This window comes from Siphateles boraxobius, unplaced genomic scaffold (assembly GCF_051911475.1).
Source record: "Siphateles boraxobius isolate OS27281-9 unplaced genomic scaffold, OSU_SipBor_1 100, whole genome shotgun sequence".
Taxonomy (NCBI): domain Eukaryota; kingdom Metazoa; phylum Chordata; class Actinopteri; order Cypriniformes; family Leuciscidae; genus Siphateles; species Siphateles boraxobius.
The window spans coordinates 5,041,624-5,062,500 of NW_027508701.1; the positions used below are offsets into that span (position 1 = coordinate 5,041,624).

The 20,877-nt window shown below is 42.5% G+C and overlaps 1 protein-coding gene across 2 annotated transcripts in view; it reads left to right on the plus strand.

Annotated features, from left to right (window-relative positions):
* The window catches only part of LOC143747152 (mitogen-activated protein kinase kinase kinase kinase 4-like), a 129,946-nt gene that overhangs the window by 13,870 nt on the left and 95,199 nt on the right, over nucleotides 1-20,877 (plus strand). For both annotated transcript variants that reach the window (XM_077239661.1, XM_077239671.1), the window contains exon 3: nucleotides 20,176-20,232. In XM_077239661.1, the coding sequence (XP_077095776.1) occupies nucleotides 20,176-20,232 (57 nt within the window). The remainder of the gene's footprint in view (nucleotides 1-20,175; nucleotides 20,233-20,877) is intronic.

The following is a 20,877-nucleotide window of genomic DNA, read 5'->3' on the forward strand; positions in this document are numbered from 1 at the left end:
GATACTATGCATCCTGATAAAGTTCCCTTGGCCTTTGGAATTAAAATATCCCCACATCATCACACACCCTTCACCATATCTAGAGATTGGCATGGGGCACTTTCCATAAGATCATCTTTCAATGCAAATCAAACCAGCTATTAGGCTAACTGAAATAAAACCATGCCAATCTCTAGATATGGTGAAGGGTGTGTGATGATGTGGGGATATTTTAATTCCAAAGGCCAAGGGAACTTTATCAGGATGCATAGTATCCTGGATCCATGAAATAACTGGCCTTTAAAAATAAAAATCTGCCTGCCTCTATGGGAATTTAACATAGGGGGGTAATGACTTATGCACCCTGTATTTTAAGGAAGAACATTTATTTATTTATGATGCATTATTCATACACAAAGAAAATTGGTGTCCTTAAAGGTTGGATTTTTCCTCATTTTTCCAATTAAGCCATTAAGATCAATTTCCAAAAGATGATTTTTTATTCCTATTTTTAGCAACTTTAGCATGGGGGGCCTAACTTATTCACACCACTGTATATTGTACTGAAAAAGCACTGTGCAAAAAATTTACTGTATTACAATAAATATTTAGTACATTAACTTGGTTCATGTTTAAATCAATAATGTCTCATATCTTTATTGTATTCTATACAATAATCGGTCAAATGCAGCAAGTCAAAACACCAACTGGACCTTCTTTGCCAGTTTGCACACATTTCTTTGAAGGATTGCAAAAATATCGTCTGAATATCGATATCGAGATATTCATTTTTGGCAATATCTCCCGCCCCTAAATGGTTGCTGAAATCATTATTTAAAAAACATAAATGTTACCTTTCTACAAGAAACGCATACAGATTTTAACAATGAGATAGAATGAGATGGTGGGAGGGGAAATGTTTTATTAGTCATGGTTCAAATATAAGTGTAGGTGTGGCTATCATTTATTCAAAAAATTTGGATTTGGAAATTTTGTCACCACAGAATTAGAAAAAGGACGAGTTTTAATAGTTAAAGCAGAAATTAAGAGGTTTGTATTTGTATTCATTAATGATTATGCTCCTAATAAAGGGCCCGATTGTGTAGAACTAATTAGAGAACTGTATTTTTGATTAGAAAACTGCATTGAGACAACAAAATGATGATTTTTGTGTGATAATGGGTGGGGACTGGAATTGTAACTAATTTTGTATTGGATAGAAATGGAGAAGAGTCTCACCCACAGTCAGGTCATGCACTTCTAAATATAACTGAAGAGTTTGTGTTAATGGATGTGTGGAGGGATAGAAACCAGATGAATAAACGGTACACATGGATTAAGGTGTTAGATTCTTCTGTTACTGGTGCAAGACTACACAGAATAAAGAAAACAATACAATCATGAATGCAAATATATTTCTGAATGTTTTTTCTGACCATCATACTGTTATCATTGATTTTAATATTATTAAAGTACAACGTCCAAATTATTATTGCCATTTTAATGTGAAATTATTGCAGGATAACTCTTTCTGTGATAAATTGTGTTTTGTTTTTTGGGAAATGTGGAAATTGAAGAAGAAAAAATTCGAAAACACAGATCAAGATTTTTTTTGTCAAGAGTATTCTTTTAATTCCACGGTCTATATAAAAGGAAAATAAAACCGTTGGAGAAAGATATTCATGATATGGAAAACTTGATTGATGTCAATGATGTAAGTTTAATTAGGGATTTAAAGAATTCTTTTGGAGGAAAGAGTCAAGGGTGCTTTGATTAGAGCAAGGATAATGTCTATTAAAGAAACTGATGCTCCTACCTCTTATTTTAGAAATTTAGAAAGTAAAGTTGCACAACAGAAGGTTTTGCACTGTTCGCGTCGTGAGAACGGGACATTGACTTCAAATCCAGTGGAAATTAGAAAAATGACTATAGACTTTTATTCTGAAGTATTTGGAACTACTGAATGTGATTCTGATGGCATGGATCAGCTGTTGCAAGAGTTACCTAAACTGGAGAATGTGGACAAAGAAAAGCTTGAAAAGATGATTACGTTTCATGAACTTTCTGAAGCAGTTCAACATCTCTACAGGTCGAGTGCCAGGGATTGATGGTCTGCCTAAAATACTCCAGGAATGTTTGTAAAATTCTGCTGGCAGAGACTTTTATGAAGTTTGGTGAATGTTTTGAAAGAGGAACACTTCCAACTAGTTGTCAAAGAGCGGTGTTATCCCTACTTCCAAAAAAGGAGATCTGGGATTGTTGAAAAACAGACCAGTTTCTTTACATGTTCTTGACTTGTTGTGGTGAAGAAGGAACAAACATAATGTATTCCAGGTCGCACAATTATGTTTGTTTTTAAGTCAAGTCAGTCAAGTCACCTTCATTTATACAGCACTTTTAACAATATGAACTGTTTCAAAGCAGCTTTACAGTGATAATAGGAGATTACAGCAACAGAGATTGTTTAGGCTTTACAGTAGATCTAGAATAAAGTATAATTTTCAGATAAAGTTAGTTTTGATTGATTCACTTCCGTTGTAAAGATCATCAGTTATTAACTTAGCGGCCGCTAACACGACTAGCAGAAAACCCTTAATGCGCTCCGGCCGCTCACACACACAACAGTGCCTGGGGCTCGAGGACGCAGAACATGAGATGGGTTCCAAGGTGCAAGAAAAAAGGTTATTCCTGTGCAAACCTCAAAAACGCAAACCCGCGGAAAAGGAGACATAACAGATGTTATTGATGTTTCGACTGATAATAATTGGGATATTGGGTTTTTATCTATTGATCAGGAAAAAGCCTTTGACTGTTGGGCATGCATATCTTTTTAAGGTTTTAGAAGCTTTTGGGTTTAGGAAAAAAAAAAGATTTCCTGGATAAAGTTGTATAATAAGGCCTCTGTAATGATCAAGATTGGAGGTTTGAGTAGCCCAGTATTTGTTAAGAGGCTTTAGACAGGGATGTCCTCTTTCAGGGCAGCTCTATAGCCTAGTAATTGAACCTCTTTTATATAATTTAACAAATAAGGTGAAAGGTTTCAGATAGGGCTGGACGATATGGCCAAATTTTATATCACAATATATTTCTTAATTTCGGTCGATACGATATAATTCCGATATCGATATGAACAATATAAAAGCCTCAGAAAAACTGCCAAGAACGCCCATAACAGATATCTGTTCGTACAATCTTCTGAAAAATGAATTTGCCAAGTCTATGAAATCTGCTGGAGTCTTTCGCTACTGCACCACAACAAACTACATGAAGCAATGAAATAACCCATCATTACAATAATATTCTCTTCTCAATACCTGCTACAAGACCATGAAAGCATATGGGTAGCAATATTCAGTTTGAAATGTATTATGCAAAATGACAATGTAATATGTAAAATGGCAATGCATTTCTGTTTTTAAATTTACATTTGCCATAACATTTGTGCAACATTTGGTACACAAAATGGGGGAATTTTTTTCCGATTTAAATCCCATTTCCTGCATTTACATAAATTTAGGGACTATGGTGTTACAAAATCCAGGAAATATAAGTTGAATAAATCCAAGTTGATTATAATGATAAATTCTGCCAAAAATAAAAGTAGGCTACTAAACTATGTATAACAAAAATATGTCTTACTTTTTTCAAGACTTGAGATAATCATTTTAAAGTCAAAAATGTTCACCATTAATGTTTTGTGTGTAAATAAAACTGAAATATACAGAAATTGCATAAGGTTATCAAATAGTCTGAACTGCATAAATTATAAATTAAATATAGATTAATCCTTGTTAAAGCTACACACGATCTTTAGACGAGATCAGTGAGTAATTTGCTCTGTTCCCCTTTGTTCTTTTGTTAACTTTACTGACAGACAGAATTGGCTGCTGTCCCTTTAAGATCTGTCGCTGATGAGAGGATCTTACGCATTTAATTTTCTCATTTGGCTACTCTTAACTTTCATTTAAGATTTTATTTAACTCATTTAGACTGTTCTTGTGAGGATACAATTGACAAAACAGACATTTTGGCATAAATGTGTGTGTTATTATTCAAGCGCTAAAGAAAGAGAACTGGATTCTGCGCGTCGTGTGTGTGTGTGTGCGCGTCAGGACATTCGCAGGGAGCGATACCTGCTCATTAGAACTTTCGGTGAGCTATTTTTAGAGTGTGGACGTGATGTTCCTGGCCGCGGACGCGCGCATCGGCACAGTCTATCTCCTGATCCTCGTCTGATGTGTTCCCGCTGCTAGTCGGACTCGGCAGTCACACTCCGGCACATTTTGCAGCACGCTGAAACACCGAAACACAACACGCTTGACGTTGCACGAGTGTGTCTGTGCGCGAGCGACAGCGCACGAGAGAGACCGAGTGTCGAAGAGCACGCTTGACGGTGCGCGAGTGTGTCTGTGCGCGAGCGACAGCACGCAAGAGAGACCGAGTGTCGAAGAGCACGCTTGACGGTGCGCGAGTGTGTCTGTGCGCGAGCGACAGCGCACGAGAGAGACCGAGTGTCGAAGAGCACGCTTGACGTTGCGCGAGTGTGTCTGTGCGCGAGCGACAGCGCACGAGAGAGACCAAGTGTCGAAGATCACGCTTGACGGTGCGCGAGTGTGTCTGTGCGCGAGCGACAGCGCACGAGAGAGACCGAGCGTCGAAGTGCACGCTTGACGTTGCGCGAGTGTGTCTGTGCGCGAGCGACAGCGCACGAGAGAGACCGAGCGTCGAAGATCACGCTTGACGGTGCGCGAGTGTGTCTGTGCGCGAGCGACAGCGCACGAGAGAGACTGAGTGTCGAAGAGCACGCTTGACGGTGCGCGAGTGTGTCTGTGCGCGAGCGACAGCGCACGAGAGAGACCGAGTGTCGAAGAGCACGCTTGACGGTGCGCGAGTGTGTCTGTGCGCGAGCGACAGCGCACGAGAGAGACCAAAGTGTCGAAGAGCACGATTGACGGTGCGCGAGTGTGTCTGTGCGCGAGCGACAGCACGCGAGAGAGACCGAGTGTCGAAGATCACGCTTGACGTTGCGCGAGTGTGTCTGTGCGCGAGCGACAGCGCACGAGAGAGACCGAGTGTCGAAGATCACGCTTGACGGTGCGCGAGTGTGTCTGTGCGCGAGCGACAGCGCACGAGAGAGACCGAGTGTCGAAGAGCACGCTTGACGGTGCGCGAGTGTGTCTGTGCGCGAGCGACAGCGCGTGAGAGAAACCGAGCGTCGAAGAGCACGCTTGACGGAGCGCGAGTGTGTCTGTGCGCGAGCGACAGCGCACGAGAGAGACCGAGTGTCGAAGATCACGCTTGACGTTGCGCGAGTGTGTCTGTGCGCGAGCGACAGCGCACGAGAGAGACCGAGTGTCGAAGAGCACGCTTGACGGTGCGCGAGTGTGTCTGTGCGCGAGCGACAGCGCACGAGAGAGACCGAGTGTCGAAGAGCACGCTTGACGGTGCGCGAGTGTGTCTGTGCGCGAGCGACAGCACGCGAGAGAGACCGAGTGTCGAAGAGCACGCTTGACGATGCGCGAGTGTGTCTGTGCGCGAGCGACAGCGCACGAGAGAGACCGAGTGTCGAAGATCACGCTTGACGGTGCGCGAGTGTGTCTGTGCGCGAGCGACAGCACGCGAGAGAGACCGAGTGTCGAAGATCACGCTTGACGGTGCGCGAGTGTGTCTGTGCGCGAGCGACAGCGCGCGAGAGAGACCGAGTGTCGAAGAGCACGCTTGACGGTGCGCGAGTGTGTCTGTGCGCGAGCGACAGCGCACGAGAGAGACCGAGTGTCGAAGATCACGCTTGACGGTGCGCGAGTGTGTCTGTGCGCGAGCGACAGCGCACGAGAGAGACCGAGTGTCGAAGAGCACGCTTGACGTTGCGCGAGTGTGTCTGTGCGCGAGCGACAGCACGCGAGAGAGACCGAGTGTCGAAGATCACGCTTGACGGTGCGCGAGTGTGTCTGTGCGCGAGCGACAGCGCACGAGAGAGACCGAGTGTCGAAGAGCACGCTTGACGTTGCGCGAGTGTGTCTGTGCGCGAGCGACAGCGCACGAGAGAGACCGAGCGTCGAAGAGCACGCTTGACGTTGCGCGAGTGTGTCTGTGCGCGAGCGACAGCGCGTGAGAGAAACCGAGCGTCGAAGAGCACGCTTGACGGTGCGCGAGTGTGTCTGTGCGCGAGCGACAGCGCACGAGAGAGACCGAGTGTCGAAGAGCACGCTTGACGGTGCGCGAGTGTGTCTGTGCGCGAGCGACAGCGCACGAGAGAGACCGAGTGTCGAAGAGCACGCTTGACGGTGCGCGAGTGTGTCTGTGCGCGAGCGACAGCGCACGAGAGAGACCGAGCGTCGAAGAGCACGCTTGACGGTGCGCGAGTGTGTCTGTGCGCGAGCGACAGCACGCGAGAGAGACCGAGTGTCGAAGAGCACGCTTGACGTTGCGCGAGTGTGTCTGTGCGCGAGCGACAGCGCGTGAGAGAAACCGAGCGTCGAAGAGCACGCTTGACGGTGCGCGAGTGTGTCTGTGCGCGAGCGACAGCACGCGAGAGAGACCGAGTGTCGAAGAGCACGCTTGACGGTGCGCGAGTGTGTCTGTGCGCGAGCGACAGCGCACGAGAGAGACCGAGTGTCGAAGAGCACGCTTGACGGTGCGCGAGTGTGTCTGTGCGCGAGCGACAGCGCACGAGAGAGACCGAGTGTCGAAGAGCACGCTTGACGGTGCGCGAGTGTGTCTGTGCGCGAGCGACAGCGCACGAGAGAGACCGAGTGTCGAAGAGCACGCTTGACGGTGCGCGAGTGTGTCTGTGCGCGAGCGACAGCACGCGAGAGAGACCGAGTGTCGAAGAGCACGCTTGACGGTGCGCGAGTGTGTCTGTGCGCGAGCGACAGCACGCGAGAGAGACCGAGTGTCGAAGAGCACGCTTGACGTTGCGCGAGTGTGTCTGTGCGCGAGCGACAGCGCGTGAGAGAAACCGAGCGTCGAAGAGCACGCTTGACGGTGCGCGAGTGTGTCTGTGCGCGAGCGACAGCACGCGAGAGAGACCGAGTGTCGAAGAGCACGCTTGACGGTGCGCGAGTGTGTCTGTGCGCGAGCGACAGCACGCGAGAGAGAACGAGTGTCGAAGAGCACGCTTGACGGTACGCGAGTGTGTCTGTGCGCGAGCGACAGCGCACGAGAGAGACCGAGTGTGAGCATTAGTAAATTGGTACTACATAGTAATACATAATTACTATATAAGAGGCATGGAAGTTCGATTAATGGACTCCAATAATCAGCACTACAAACGTCTTGTTTTGAACTATTGTTTAATAAATAGAAATAATTCGAGCACATAAACTTTCATATGGAGGATTAAATATGATTCAATTAATGCAGTAAGATTTCACAACTAATCCCTGACACTGTATCACAACCAGGTTTTAAGTTTCTTAAGTGTCAAATAACAATGACTCTGAATTTTATCCATTAATCGATCTTCCATAGTTCTGCCTTGAAATGTTCTCATTTGGTTACATTCTGTTATAGAATATTTGTTTTTTATTGATTTGCATATTCTGAGTTTTATTCACATCCATTATGCAGGTACAATGTAAGTTTATATTTTGCTTGCTAAAATATATTTACACAATGTAAAATAGTGGCCCTGTTGAAGTTTTGCTACATTTTCTTTATTGTTTTCTTGATTTTTATTTATTCTTTAAGGAGATGCACTGAATTTTGGTGAATAAGAGGACCTGTTTTATTTTGATGCACATATTTGTGCAGTAGCAGGAATGTAGCACAATATGGATGTGAAAGCAGTTATAATTAGCCTATGTGACAATTAAATTTGTTTTGGTTAAAATCCACAAATAATGGTGATAATTAATCGTGATCTCAATATTGCTATAAATAATGGTGATTATCATTTTGGCCATAATCATTCATCCTAACATCAGTAAAAAAGCTTTATATTCTGTGTGTGTCAAAATGTCCCATTGTCATGTTTTGAAAACTTGGAGGTGGTCAGAAATATTTGTGCCAGACTTCAGGGATCTCTGCACAAGTCTCCTCTAGAGAAACGCACAGCAGATTTACAGTGGAGAATAATATACCAGAAGTAGGAAAAAAATGTTCCTTTTGTGGAATAGAAGAAACTGTGGATCATTTGTTTATTTATTGTGAGAGAATAGGAGATTAGGTCTTTTTGATATTTTAAAAAGTTGGTTTGACTGTTTTGGTGTGAATTTTTCTCATAAAGGTTTTATTAGTGGTTTGAAATACAACTTCCAGGAACGGACAAAATGTGTTTATTAAACTATTTGTTAGGATCAGCAAAGCTAGCAATATGGAAAACTAGGAAGAATAAAATATTAGGTACTGGATCAGTGTGTGTAGAGGTGGTACTGAAAGGGTTGCTCGCTGCTCGTATTAATTGAGTTTTCATAGTTTAAGGGTTAAAAATGTATTAGAATGTTCAATTATTTAGGCTGTGGAAAGAGTTTTGTGTGAAGTTGGAGATGATGTGCTAATTTTACATTTTTTAACTAGATATATATTTTTATTTTTAATGGTTTAATTGTTTATTTTTGTTAATTCAGGGTTTTGTATTGGAGTGTAATATTGATGAAACATTTGTAACATATAGTTTTGTTACCCCACACACACACACACACACACACACACACATCTTCACCCAGATATTAAAACTGTTGTTTCAAACCGGTGCATTTCCTCCTGTGGAACAGAAGATATTTTAAAGAGTGTTAGTAACCCAACAGTGACTTCCATTGGATGTGCAAAAAAGACATATTTGTGTGTGTGTCCTACAGAAGGAAAGTCCTTGAGGTTTGGAGTGACAGGTAATATAAGAGGTAATAAATGACAGAATGATGATTTTTGGGTGAACGATCTCTTTAAATGCAGTTCAGAATTCTTGCACTAATGGTGTCTGTATGTTTTCTCAGATAAAGTTGTGAAGGTTTGCTTCATCCTTTGTTCACGGTCAGTATATATATATATATATATATGACGGACTGTCAGTGAATGTTCAGCCAGCAGAAACATTGGATTCTTGTGTGGCCGTTGATATCAGGACTGAACATCTGCCCTCCCACAAAACCCTTGTGTTTTCTTCTCTTCAGTGCGTGTCGATTGTTTTTCTTTGCGTCGGCCAATGAGACGCCAGCTTTGCGTGTCACATGACCGTAGCCGCCTCAGACACGCATCAGAGCTTCTGGTGTCGCTGACACTGAAACCTGTGAAATACATGCTCCACAAACACACGTTTGCCCAGTGTGAGTCTGCGGTTCATCATGTTGTGTGTCTGTTGTGGACCTGCTCTGGTTATTTCATGCTCTTTAGGAGAATAGCTCGTTTAAAGTGGCTGGAGTTAAGAAATTCCTTAATTTGATATCACTTCACAAATCTTTTTGATCATAAAGGAATATAATGCAATCTGTGCGCGTGCATGTGTGTTTCTATCGCATAAATACAGATTTGTTCATTTATTATCATATGATTGCCAAGCCCCAGAGAACTGTGAGCATGTGACCTCAGCGCTCGTCTCTGATTGGCTGAGGGAGTGTGTAACCAGGCAGACTCATGCTCATGTTCACACACAACCATGCACTGAAACACAGCTCTGACACATTCAGTGGAGAAGCTCTGATGAGTGTGTGAGAAAACATCTTCTCTTATTCTCAGGTCTCGGTCTCTTCACACTAGCGCTAATATTCGAGGAAAACTTATTCCAGGGGTTTGAACCATCATGCAGAAGTTTCTCTGTTTCTGGTGCTAAGAGAACGTGGCTGTTGGTTTCTGGCGAGGGACGCGTCTCGTGTGTCCATGCAGATTTAAAGAGCACTGAAAGAGCCACTGGCCTCGAGGGCTGAGAGATTCTCTTACTCTCGCATGCTCACTCAATAAACAGCATCAGGATCTTTGAGTTACCGGCCATTCAGGAATCCACTAGCCAACACAAGAATATCACAATCAACCCTGATCATCCAAGTCACGGTTTAGATTTAAATGCAGTTATCATTAGATCTGATTCTGAATCATTGATTTGCTTTTAGTTTTACATCATTGTAAAACCCTAACCCTCACAGGTGAGGTAGATGGACGCTTGTGTTCTCAGCTGGCAGATGTTTTAATCAAATGCTTGATAAACGTGTGGAGAAACTCTCAGAAAAGACTGAAAGCGACCCGTATAACCTGTTGGAAGTCCAACAGCACTACATTAGGTTCAGAGCCTTTCCACCTTTTATAAAATATTTAAAAAATCCACTTCCGAACCCCTTTAAAAAGGTAGTGTTGACAATTGAAACTCTTTTCGCATTCTAATAGCAATCAATAATAGAAGTGGTATAAATATAAAATAAATAAATAATAAATGACATATATCTTCTGTGGAAGTCTCAGGACCAAAAACTGTCCAATCATTGCATTCGGTCCGGTGGGATCTCATGCTTTCAAAGCTAGCTTGCTATTGCTTGCCTCTCTGAAAATGCCTATACCCTCCCTTACATATATGAGAATGCAGATTTGACTAGTAAAACAGGAAATAGGATTCAGTGCATAAACATTAGCAGAATTAGAGAAGTATAAAGAGTTCCTGGTCCGATTGGCGATGGTAGATTAACACGTCACTGATCGACACAGAAGAGCAGTATGGAGCTAAAAGAGTCTCAATAAAGATAAATGCACACACTACATTCACATATGCACACACAGGATTCACAAATGTGCACAAAATTCACAAATGCACACACAAAATTTAAAAAGCACAGAAGATTCACAAATGCAGAGGACAAGATTAAGGAACATATTTCTGATGCACACACAAATATATCTTGATTTACAAACTGCTTGCGGTCTGTGAACTTCACTGCATTTGTGTGTGAATTGAGACTCCCCTGACTTGGATCTGCAAACAATCAGATATCTCCCTTGTTTTAGCCAATCACAAGAACGCACCCCATGTGGGGGATTGTTTACTTATAAGCCAATCACATGAGCGCGTTCACACAGCGCTATATGCGGCGCCGGACTGGACAAAAGCGAAGCCAACTGCGCGAGACAACGACGAGGCAAGACAACGCCGCTTTATTTCAATAGCGCTTTATACAATACAGATGGTCAAAGCAGCTTCACAGTAATAAACAGGAAAATAACAGTGTTAATGTTGTAAAATCTATTATGAAAAAAATTTCGACATCAATGAACAAACAGACAAACAAGCAAACCCAAAGCGCTGGAACAACAACAATCAACACAGTCCACACACTGTTTCCAGTCTAATCTCTCAGATTGGGATCATAAGTCAGTTTCTCTAAAGGAAAAAAGGCTGATAACTGAGATATCCACATGGGAACCACAGACCACCTCGGCAGCATACATTTTTACCCAGATTTAAAAGAATTTTAAATAAAGAGAGGAATCAGAGTCAAAGTTTTCCGGTATATGGATCAGCAGATGAAATGAGCCGTTTACCAGGTATTTTCCAGAGCGGCTGAATGCGATCACAGGAACACAATATCTGGAAGAATGTGCCCTTGTGTCTCGCACATTTAAAACGGAGAATAGAGCAACTAGAGAACATTCAATGGAGGCGAACAGTTGTAAAGGAAATCCTGTGAAAGAAATTGATAGAAAAATTGACGTACACTTTGTAAAAATATCATTACAGATCTTAGTCTGAGATCTCGGATGATTCCTTCAGATCCCTGCAATAATCCCTTTGAGAGATTCAGCTGAAATCATAAGTTTAGGCAGAGTTAAAAGAGACTCTTGTTTGGTATTTCAACAGATATACCTATAGAGAAAATGTTAAACTCTACTCTTAATTTGTTGAAATGACTTTAAGAAATCATACAAAGCCTTGGAGCTCCAACAGACCAATTCTCCTGATCCGAGTCGGGAATCAGGACTCAAGCCAGGGGAGAGTGAGCAGACATTACTGAGGAAAATTTAAATGTTTTCTCACATCCCTTCGAAACAGTAATATATTATAAATAATTGCATTATCAATGAGGGAATTGATGTGGTCTATATTGTTGCTTAAGGGGAGAGACTCGTCTTCTGGGGTAAAGGGATTCAAGGTCAATCCATAGTCTCTGTTGTTTATTATTCCAGATATGAGATGTGTGAGAATTAAATTAGGCCTGTTTAAAAAGGCTGGAGTCAAATAACATGGAAGATTCTGAAACCGGTCATTTAATTGAGGGAGAATATACATTTTTATAACGCTGACTCTCCCAAGAAGGGAAGTCTGCAAACAGGTCCACTTTTTCAAATCGTTTTTAATTGTTTGAATTAGAAGAGAGTAATTGGTCTCAAATAAATTATTCAAATCAGCAGTGATGATAATCTCTACACATCGTCCCTACCCACTGTACCCAATCACCTGAGGTCCAGTTTCCATTGGTGGAACTGCGTCATGATCGCCACGCGTCGATCGCTGAAGTCCTATAGCCAAATCAGCACGTCTTGTCACTCCGTGAGGATTTTCTCAAGATCTACGTTGTGTTTAGGCTCGTTGGAATCGAGACAACCTGCTCTAAATAAAGACGTGTGATTTGCTAAGGTTTTACTGATGTTTCACAAAGTTATATAGCAAAATGTAATGCAGAAGCCTCTTCTGTATACTGTTATGTGCATCGGCAGCGATCTTTCATACAAATACTTGGTCTAGTTTGGGCACAAACTGAAAAAAAATATGCTTTTTGTATTCTGCTAGTTAAGACCATTCCAACGATATATGACACACGATGATCTGTTAAGCATGATGCTTTTAGAGATCACATTTTCAAGGAAAGGTGTATTTTTTTCCCACTATGAAAATGGCACACCTGCAATATTTCAGCAAAAATTTAAATGACTTTTTAAGATTTGGTTATATTTTCTTTATTCACTGTAAAGCCAAGCTTCCAAGCTTTAAAATGACACCTATCTTTCGGTGATCAAGCAAGTAGTTATGAAGTTAGAGGACGTCAGTTGTTTTGTTGACCGGTACCGGGTCGCTCCGGGTTTAAAAGGAACCCCGGGTGTTAAGACTTGAATTGCTTAATATAGTGTAAATTATGTCTCTTACTGAAATATGTAGTTGAAAACCCATGAAAGATTTACATTGTTTAAGAAATCCACATAGTTGTATACATATTTAGTTTTTAGGTGCGCAGTGCATTCTTCGTGGATGACGTCGAATGAGCTCCTGTTGCTATTTTTACCACTCCAACTCTGTGGTGGAGACTGACGAATCTCCATCGAGACAGACCGCCTCAATGCGCATGTGTGCTGTGAAGCACGGGATATCTCTGATAGCATAAAAGCAGTAGCATCTTCTTAGCACGTTTCACTGTGTGTATTGCATTCAGGTGACATATCAGACGATTTTTTTCATCAATCATACAACATTAGTTTTATCCATAAACGTACCATGAACAGCTCAAGCTAGAAATCGCGGCTCCATACTGCAAACGCTCTCCCTCTCGGTTAGCATCAGTTAGCATCAGCAAGCAATCGCCATCCATCCCACTCTCGCCTCCCTTAACCCTCCAATCGGCTTCATGTGGATTGAATTGATATTGAACGTCGAGTCTGTTGCTTCTGAGCTATAAAGAGATTTACAAAAATCTCTGAAATACCATTTATAATCAAAGGATCACTTGAGATGTCTCCTCCCACATTTCCTATCATGTTAACTGATTGAGCTTTATTATGTCGAATCAGTTGGTGAGCAAGCAAGCGACTACATTTGTTACCAAATTAATATTTTTTTTTGGTAAAAAGCTATAGCTTTTGAATGTGCCAAGTGTAATCTTTTTCAAGATTTTCCTAGAAATAAGATGACCACATGGCTTTAGTGGTTCCCATAGGAACGTTTTCCTGGTTGCTTTCGCACCGCCAGCAGGAACTCAGGAGTGACGTAAGTCGCACTTGTTATTGTGACTTTTATTTTTATGGCGCTGAGAACGACTGAGCTCACAGCACTCTCATTCTCCATTATTTTATGATCTGTAGACAGTCCTGTCTATCACTCTATTAGATAGAGCTGTTATACATCTAAAGTACACCGCAATGAAGAGGTATTAGTGTATGCCGTGTGTTGCTAGCTGAGCAGAAATACATAATCATGTTTTGCCACAAAGTTGCATTGGCTTTTCTCCTCAGTGAAAATAATAATAATAATAATAATAATAATAATAATAATATTAATGTGTTTACACCGCTTTTTTTAAAAGTGCTAGTGTTTCGCGTGGGTTCGGCCAATCAGAGTACAGTAACGTCATTGGTAGTTCCTATAGTGCTGGGTTAGACCGACTCTGAAGTAAGAGCTAAATTAGTTCCTCCAAAAGGAGTTCTTAGAATTAAATTATTCCTAGTCCGTGTGGTCCAATTAAAATCACAGCTTGCATGTCTTGTTAAAACTGGAATTAAAGTTATGGATGTAAGAGAGCACACATCACTTCAATCAATTTATGAATCGTTGGTTTTTAAGAATGCACAGACAATAGTGAGTGATTCAAGCCATGGTTTATTTCCAATGTATCAGCTTCTGCCATCAGGGAGACGTTATAGAGTCCCATTTTGTAAAAGTAACCGTTACAAAAAATTATTTATTCCTGTTTCTATTAATATGTTAAATAGCAAGATGTAGTCATTGTTATGTGTTTTTTCTCTCTTTCTTTTTGGTTGTTTGTGTATGTATGTTGTGTACTACTGCAGCTTTGAGTCCAAGTCAAATTTCCTGAAAAAGAACAATAAAGTTTACTAACGAATAGTTCTAACGGTTCGAACACACTGAAATCCGAGTACTTTCGCCAATAGTTCTAGGAAATATGAAAAGGTTCCTCCGGTGCGAAAGCCCCTTCTGTTATCGAGCCAAAATTGTGATAAACTGTCCAGAACAAAAGAGAAAAAAGAACCGCTGTTTAGAAGAGATGTATAAAATCTCGAAATTCGATCTTCTAGGACTACTGAAAGCTGAGTCGATCTGCAAATGTCGTTCTGATAAAACATCAGTCAATACAACAGGAATAAACTGCAAAATATTTGAGCCTAGAGTATGAATTATGCGTATGTGAGTAAAGCATGTATCTATGCATAAATTGAGAAGCAAGAAAACCCAAGCCCAGAGTATGTGAGCGGACTCCTCGCTCACTGATTTCAGAAACAGCTCCGTCTTCGCTCCCTGAGGAAATTCGCGGCTAAAGTATTTAAGTATGCTTTTAAATCTCACAAAAGTTCTGTTAGTAACATATATTATATAAAAAAATAAAATAAACAATACTACAATAGTTTCAACATGGTTTATTGAACACTTGTGCAATTTTTTCCTCTACAACATGCTAAGCTTATTACATGGTTATCAACATTAGAAGTTAGACATCACTGCTGCTTTTTGCAGAGAAAATTTTGTTTGGAAAGATAAAAATAACAGGTTTTCGTCAAGTTATTTTATCTACAGGTCACTACATTTCTTACAGATTTCCGGTCATTCATCATCAGGTACAGACAGCACTGTGTAAAGATTACGTTTGTTTGAACGCATTAGTATAAATGAGTATAAATAAGTATAATTAGTATAGCATTAGTATAGCATTAGTATAAATAAGTATAAATTATGATATTTTGTAAAGAGAAAACAGTAGCCGTTCCAAGGCTAGATGTGTAAAAGGGGAAGGTAAATATAAGTTAGCTTCTTCCTTCTCCTTTTTTTTCTGAATTTTTTCTTTTCTTTTGAACATGCTGCGGTTTTGTTTTTTATTATCTTCTTGTTAAAATATGTTCTGTTACTAATGATCATGTTCTGAAGAGGAAAATGAAGGAAAAGAAATAAATTATTCATTTATTCATTCATTCATTCATTCATTCATTAGCAATTGCGTATGTGATGTTTGAATGCATTAGCGATTGCGTGTGTGAATAAGTGCTGCCTGTTTAAAATATACTTTCACCCGACCATATTCAGTATCTAGAAGCACAAACAAATTACTTGAACTTTATAACCTCCCGCTCATGTCCATCGCCAACATCACATTCTTTCTGATTTGAGTGATCCATCTGTATAAAGCTAGCTAAATGTGTTTAATGTGTGAATTCTTGCTAAAATGCATTTATATTATGGGCCGTTGGTATGAATTGGAGCGGTAGTAGAGTAGTGTCTCCTACCTTGCTCCCTTACGGCCCTTCCTGCAGACTTCAGCTCCAGCCAGAGAGGAGTTAGTGACTCTAGTAGACTTCAGCTCCAACCAGAGAGGAGTTAGTGACTCTAGTAGACTTCCGCTCCAACCAGAGAGGAGTTAGTGACTCTAGTAGACTTCAGCTCCAGCCAGAGAGGAGTTAGTGACTCTAGTAGACTTCAGCTCCAGCCAGAGAGGAGTTAGTGACTCTAGTAGACTTCAGCTCCAACCAGAGAGTAGTTAGTGACTCTAGTAGACTTCAGCTCCAACCAGAGAGGAGTTAGTGACTCTAGTAGACTTCAGCTCCAGCCAGAGAGGAGTTAGTGACTCTAGTAGACTTCAGCTCCAACCAGAGAGGAGTTAGTGACTCTAGTAGACTTCAGCTCCAGCCAGAGAGGAGTTAGTGACTCTAGCAGACTTCAGCTCCAGCCAGAGAGGAGTTAGTGACTCTAGCAGACTTCAGCTCCAGCCAGAGAGGAGTTAGTGACTCTAGTAGACTTCAGCTCCAGCCAGAGAGGAGTTAGTGACTCTAGTAGACTTCAGCTCCAGCCAGAGAGGAGTTAGTGACTCTAGTAGACTTCAGCTCCATCCAGAGAGGAGTTAGTGACTCTAGCAGACTTCAGCTCCAGCCAGAGAGGAGTTAGTGACTCTAGTAGACTTCAGCTCCAGCCAGAGAGGAGTTAGTGACTCTAGTAGACTTCAGCTCCAGCCAGAGAGGAGTTAGTGACTCTAGTAGACTTCAGCTCCAGCCAGAGAGGAGTTAGTGACTAGCAGACTTCAGCTCCAGCCAGAGAGGAGTTAGTGACTCTAGCAGACTTCAGCTCCAGCCAGAGAGGAGTTAGTGACTCTAGTAGACTTCAGCTCCAGCCAGAGAGGAGTTAGTGACTCTAGTAGACTTCAGCTCCAACCAGAGAGGAGTTAGTGACTCTAGTAGACTTCAGCTCCAACCAGAGAGGAGTTAGTGACTCTAGTAGACTTCAGCTCCAACCAGAGAGGAGTTAGTGACTCTGATAGACTTCAGCTCCAACCAGAGAGGAGCTAGTGACTCTAGTAGACTTCAGCTCCAGCCAGAGAGGAGTTAGTGACTCTAGTAGACTTCAGCTCCAGCCAGAGAGGAGTTAGTGACTCTAGCAGACTTCAGCTCCAGCCAGAGAGGAGTTAGTGACTCTAGCAGACTTCAGCTCCAGCCAGAGAGGAGTTAGTGACTCTAGTAGACTTCAGCTCCAGCCAGAGAGGAGTTAGTGACTCTAGCAGACTTCAGCTCCAGCCAGAGAGGAGTTAGTGACTGTAGCAGACTTCAGCTCCAGCCAGAGAGGAGTTAGTGACTCTAATAGACTTCAGCTCCAGCCAGAGAGGAGTTAGTGACTCTAGTAGACTTCAGCTCCAACCAGAGAGGAGTTAGTGACTCTAGTAGACTTCAGCTCCAGCCAGAGAGGAGTTAGTGACTCTAGTAGACTTCAGCTCCAGCCAGAGAGGAGTTAGTGACTCTAGTAGACTTCAGCTCCAACCAGAGAGGAGTTAGTGACTCTTGTAGACCTCAGTTCCAGCCAGAGAGGAGTTAGTGACTCTAGTAGACTTCAGCTCCAACCAGAGAGTAGTTAGTGACTCTAGTAGACTTCAGCTCCAACCAGAGAGGAGTTAGTGACTCTAGTAGACTTCAGCTCCAGCCAGAGAGGAGTTAGTGACTCTAGTAGACTTCAGCTCCAACCAGAGAGGAGTTAGTGACTCTGATAGACTTCAGCTCCAGCCAGAGAGGAGTTAGTGACTCTAGCAGACTTCAGCTCCAGCCAGAGAGGAGTTAGTGACTCTAGTAGACTTCAGCTCCAACCAGAGAGTAGTTAGTGACTCTAGTAGACTTCAGCTCCAACCAGAGAGGAGTTAGTGACTCTAGTAGACTTCAGCTCCAGCCAGAGAGGAGTTAGTGACTCTAGTAGACTTCAGCTCCAACCAGAGAGGAGTTAGTGACTCTGATAGACTTCATCTCCAGCCAGAGAGGAGTTAGTGACTCTAGCAGACTTCAGCTCCAGCCAGAGAGGAGTTAGTGACTCTAGCAGACTTCAGCTCCAGCCAGAGAGGAGTTAGTGACTCTAGTAGACTTCAGCTCCAGCCAGAGAGGAGTTAGTGACTCTAGTAGACTTCAGCTCCAGCCAGAGAGGAGTTAGTGAGTCTAGTAGACTTCAGCTCCATCCAGAGAGGAGTTAGTGACTCTAGCAGACTTCAGCTCCAGCCAGAGCAGAGTTAGTGACTCTAGCAGACTTCAGCTCCAGCCAGAGAGGAGTTAGTGACTCTAGTAGACTTCAGCTCCAACCAGAGAGGAGTTAGTGACTCTAGTAGGCTTCAGCTCCAACCAGAGAGGAGTTAGTGACTCTAGCAGACTTCAGCTCCAACCAGAGAGGAATTAGTGACTCTAGTAGACTTCAGCTCCAGCCAGAGAGGAGTTAGTGACTCTAGTAGACTTCAGCTCCAGCCAGAGAGGAGTTAGTGACTCTAGTAGACTTCAGCTCCAACCAGAGAGGAGTTAGTGACTCTTGTAGACCTCAGTTCCAGCCAGAGAGGAGTTAGTGACTCTAGTAGACTTCAGCTCCAACCAGAGAGTAGTTAGTGACTCTAGTAGACTTCAGCTCCAACCAGAGAGGAGTTAGTGACTCTAGTAGACTTCAGCTCCAGCCAGAGAGGAGTTAGTGACTCTAGTAGACTTCAGCTCCAACCAGAGAGGAGTTAGTGACTCTGATAGACTTCAGCTCCAGCCAGAGAGGAGTTAGTGACTCTAGCAGACTTCAGCTCCAGCCAGAGAGGAGTTAGTGACTCTAGTAGACTTCAGCTCCAACCAGAGAGGAGTTAGTGACTCTAGTAGACTTCAGCTCCAGCCAGAGAGGAGTTAGTGACTCTAGTAGACTTCAGCTCCAGCCAGAGAGGAGTTAGTGACTCTAGTAGACTTCAGCTCCAACCAGAGAGGAGTTAGTGACTCTTGTAGACTTCAGCTCCAGCCAGAGAGGAGTTAGTGACTCTAGTAGACTTCAGCTCCAACCAGAGAGGAGTTAGTGACTCTAGTAGGCTTCAGCTCCAACCAGAGAGGAGTTAGTGACTCTAGCAGACTTCAGCTCCAGCCAGAGAGGAGTTAGTGACTCTAGCAGACTTCAGCTCCAACCAGAGAGGAGTTAGTGACTCTAGCAGACTTCAGCTCCAACCAGAGAGGAATTAGTGACTCTAGTAGACTTCAGCTCCAACCAGAGAGGAGTTAGTGACTCTAGTAGACTTCAGCTCCAGCCAGAGAGGAGTTAGTGACTCTAGCAGACTTCAGCTCCAACCAGAGAGGAGTTAGTGACTCGAGTAGACTTCAGCTCCAACCAGAGAGGAGTTAGTGACTCTAGTAGACTTCAGCTCCAGCCAGAGAGGAGTTAGTGACTCTAGCACACTTCAGCTCCAGCCAGAGAGGAGTTAGTGACTCTAGTAGACTTCAGCTCCAACCAGAGAGGAGTTAGTGACTCTAGTAGACTTCAGCTCCAGCCAGAGAGGAGTTAGTGACTCTAGCAGACTTCAGCTCCAACCAGAGAGGAGTTAGTGACTCTAGTAGACTTCAGCTCCAACCAGAGAGGAGTTAGTGACTCTGATAGATTTCAGCTCCAGCCAGAGAGGAGTTAGTGACTCTAGTAGACTTCAGCTCCAGCCAGAGAGGAGTTAGTGACTCTAGTAGACTTCAGCTCCAACCAGAGAGGAGTTAGTGACTCTAGTAGACTTCAGCTCCAACCAGAGAGGAGTTAGTGACTCTAGTAGACTTCATCTCCAACCAGAGAGGAGTTAGTGACTCTAGTAGACTTCAGCACTGTTCATCATCCATGTTAATCCTCATGTTATTGGATTGTGAAGTAATGCTTCCGGTGCAGATTTTTGTCCACAAACTTCAGCCTGTTTTCACTTTAAGTGGCTGAAAATTCAGTGCATCCCTACAGCGCTATTAAAGTGCATGAACATACACACCTTGTTGTTTTGTTTCTTTTGATAATCGCTCTATCTTCTAACTGATTTCCTCTGCATTTCCGTTCAGGGTCGACATGTCAAAACCGGACAGTTGGCGGCCATCAAGGTCATGGACGTGACTGAAGTAAGTGCACTGACATCACTTCACTTCAATGTGCTCAAGTTCAGAATTTAAAACAATAATGTGAAAAGTATCAAAAGACACTGAGTTTAGACCAAAGGTAATTCTACAGATTTTATAGAAATACTTAATAACATATTTAAAACACTTCCTTGATGTGTAGTAAACATTTTTTTGAGGTTTGTCATGTATTTAAGACACATTTCTGCCTGCGTGTGAATTTATTTCAGTTTGAACACAATATATTAGACCACGAGAAAGGAATCAGCCTGGTTTGATATGCAAAGTTGAAGTTTATTTACTTTTCTGCTTAGCAATATTGCGTTTGAATTAATGCATTAAGTAGATCAGAAAGTATATACCCATAAAACTATAAAAACGATATACAAAATCCAAATATAAAACATGCTCGGGAGTACAATAACAACACATCCCGAGTGTCTGCTGCCTTTTCATTATACAGTCTAATAGAAAGGAATGGTAGAGCTAGCGTAGCGTTGGCTCCTTTAATCGAGCGTTGATTATTTTGCTTTCTAAGAAGCCAAGCAGTTTTTCATCTCTAGTTTGTGAGAAGAGAAACCAACCTGCCATATTTGTTGCAAGATGACAATGCAGTAAATACTTTATTATTTTGCTAGTTTTTCACGT